The sequence below is a fragment of the Propithecus coquereli genome, unplaced genomic scaffold (assembly GCF_000956105.1).
Source record: "Propithecus coquereli isolate 6110/MARCELLA unplaced genomic scaffold, Pcoq_1.0 Scaffold91, whole genome shotgun sequence".
In the NCBI taxonomy this organism is placed as follows: domain Eukaryota; kingdom Metazoa; phylum Chordata; class Mammalia; order Primates; family Indriidae; genus Propithecus; species Propithecus coquereli.
Genome location: NW_012155396.1, coordinates 996,431 through 999,429, shown reverse-complemented (window position 1 = coordinate 999,429; position 2,999 = coordinate 996,431). Strand labels below are relative to the sequence as shown.

Genomic DNA, 2,999 nt, shown 5'->3' with positions numbered 1-2,999 from the left:
AAAGAAATTAATCAGACAACTAAAAAATTATAGAAAAAATTAGCCGGGCATGGTGGCGCATGCCTGTAGTCCCAGCTGCTTGGGAGGCTGAGGCAGAAGGATTGCTTGAGGCCAGGAGTTTGAGGTTGCTGTGAGCTAGGCTGACGCCACGGCACTCAACCCCGGGCAACACAGTCAGATTCTGTCTCAAAAAAAAAAATTTGATTTTCAACAAAAAATTATAAGAAATGCAAGGAAACAGTAAAGTATAGCTCATATGCAGGAAAAAAACATCAACAGAAACTATCCCTGTAGAAGCTCAGACACTGTATTATAAACAGCCAATATGCAGTACTGTTGTCTTCCTGTTTTCAAAGGAACTCTTCAGAGCATAATTCAACATGCTACTGTATTTATACTGAAAAGCTATGATGGTTGTAACTGCTGTAGGGATCTCAGTCTTATAATAAACCCTTTTAAAGGTTCTAAATAGGCCTACGAAAACAACTGTACTCACTTGCTCTTACCTTCTTCTCCTAAAGACTACAGATGTGAACTCAAATGTCTCCCAAATCTGATCTAGTATTCCAGTATTCTGTTACTAAGAACTTTCTCCATAGTGAGATACCATTCACTACCATGAGCAGCAGAGGAGCCACACAGAACATTTTTTCAGAAGCTTGTAAGATTTAACCACAAATCTGATATTGCCCCATCCATATATATTTCCCTCAGACTTTTTGAAAAGAGATGGCCTGATCACGTATATATCCTCAGCACACACTTCTGTGTTGCTATCCATGTTCGGGTATCTTTGTAGGAGAGTACTGATCTGGTTGTGACTGGCATCACCTAACGATTCACAAATGCTTCCTAAATACCTGCTACATGCCAGGTGCTAAGCATCAAAGAATATATACATACCATGCTCTTGTCAGAAAAGTTTACTCTAACTGTCGTCAAACTAATGGTATTTATGGACTATTACAGTACAATTATTTCTTATTCTAAATTTTATCTTTTGACTAAAACATACCAGTGAGTTGGACTACATCATCTTGCCCCTATGTGAAAATGATTTTACCAAACTGTGCTTTGGTGTCATGCCAATGATCCATATTGACAGACAACATAAAAAAAACAGGAAGTAACAATAGCTCACATTTAGAGTACTATGTGCCAGACACCATGCTAAACACTTAACATGCATTATTTAACCCTCACAAATAGTCCTATTTACAAAGTACCACGATTACTCCCATCCAACAGATAAGGACACTGAGCTGAGAGGAGGGTTAACTTCATTAAGGCCACACAGTCATAGAGGTAGGATACTAACTCAGGGAGGCTGACTCCAGAGCTCTTGTTCTTAGTCACTATATTATACTGCCATTATTCATTAAAGTACGGATGTTGAGGTCTTTGTTCATTATATTCTTTAATGTTTTCTTATTACATTCTAGGAGAAATTTTTTGTTTTCATGCCAGGAATGGCTCTTTGGCAACTGATTTGTTTTCATCTTTTAACAATGAATATAATGTAACCGAACACTTTTTTTTCTTTGCGCTAGGTGCTTCAAAACTAGGGCTAGATTTAGCCCATCTAGCAAGTATCTAGACATAAATGGCATGCATTTTGACTATCATATTTCTAACTTGACTATCTCCTTATCCCCACTTGGCCTATTTATTTTATCTTCCCAATTTTCTTACCTATTTTTCAACAGTACTACGTTAATCTTTGTAAGCCAAATTCTTTGAAGAATAAGGGTCAGTACAAATCATTCACGACTTGAATCCAACAAAACGGTTCACAGGAATCCAAAAGAACTTCTTCAAGAGCTACGCAGACTTCCTTATTTTATTAGACACTGAAGATGCTAATTTAATCTTAGTTTTTACACAAGAAATCAAATGCAAATGAAAGAAAAATCAGTATCCAGAAGAATTTTTCTAGATCCTTAAATATTCTTCATTTCAAAATGGCAGTTCTGTATGACACATACTATAAATTGACTAACATAGTGAATATGACTGAATATGACTAATTGCACATCATTAAAAAAATAATTACCGGACTTCAAGGGCTTTGATAGCTTCTAGCATTTGCAGGAACTCTGCTGCTTTCCATACATCATTGGCTTCTTCTTCTCCTTGTATCATTAATTTTGCTGTATATGTGAACTCAATTAAATGACGAAAGGCCATTTTACTAACACCTGTAAAGAAGACACACATTAGCACAATTCACATTGATTCAAATCTTATTAACATTTAGTAAAGAAAGAAAAGTCCAGTGCTTGGAACTTGATTAATATTTGTCATTTTTAAAAAATTATTTCCTGGAAGAATTCTCATTAACAGCATAACAACACTGTAGCCAAATTCCAACACTACCTAGCAAACTAAGATTTTTCCCCAAGATTTCCAGAGGCTCTTACAGAACAGTAAGATCTATCACTCAAATATGTGAATTGACTACTACATGTCAGACATCCTACATTTCTTGCAACGGAGATTACAGCTGTCCCAACTCAGCTCCAAAATCTTCAATGGCTTTCCACAGCTCAGCAAATAAAATTCTGTACCCCTTTGATTTCAAAGTCCTTTACATTATTTTTCTGTTTACCTTTCCCAATTTTAAGCCACATCAAACACACACTATATGTTATTTCTCTTTTATGAAATTTTAAAAAATTTTAATTGGGCAAGTGAGTTGCTACACACTCCTTAGCAGATTTCAACTTTCATGGCTACTATCCTGCTTATACACTATTTCTCAAACAAACCCTGCACTAATAGCTTCCTTACCTTTATTACCACGTTCTTTTTATCTCTTGTTATACAAATCCTGCCATCCTTAAAGGTCCTACTCTAATGCCATGTCTTCAATGAAACCTTTTTTTTATTGTAGTAAGAACAATTAATGACATTTACACTCTTATATTTTTAAGCGGACGTTATTATTTACAGGTACAATGTTGTATAGCAGACCTCTAGAGTTTATTCATCTTGCTTGA

The 2,999-nt window shown here is 35.6% G+C and overlaps 1 protein-coding gene across 1 annotated transcript in view; it reads right to left on the bottom strand.

The window, feature by feature from the left end:
* ZNF131 (zinc finger protein 131) overlaps window positions 1-2,999 on the bottom strand; it is a 57,023-nt gene that overhangs the window by 31,928 nt on the left and 22,096 nt on the right. Inside the window, exon 3 of the mRNA XM_012664804.1 lies at window positions 2,054-2,198. Coding sequence (XP_012520258.1) covers window positions 2,054-2,198 — 145 coding nt within the window. The remainder of the gene's footprint in view (window positions 1-2,053; window positions 2,199-2,999) is intronic.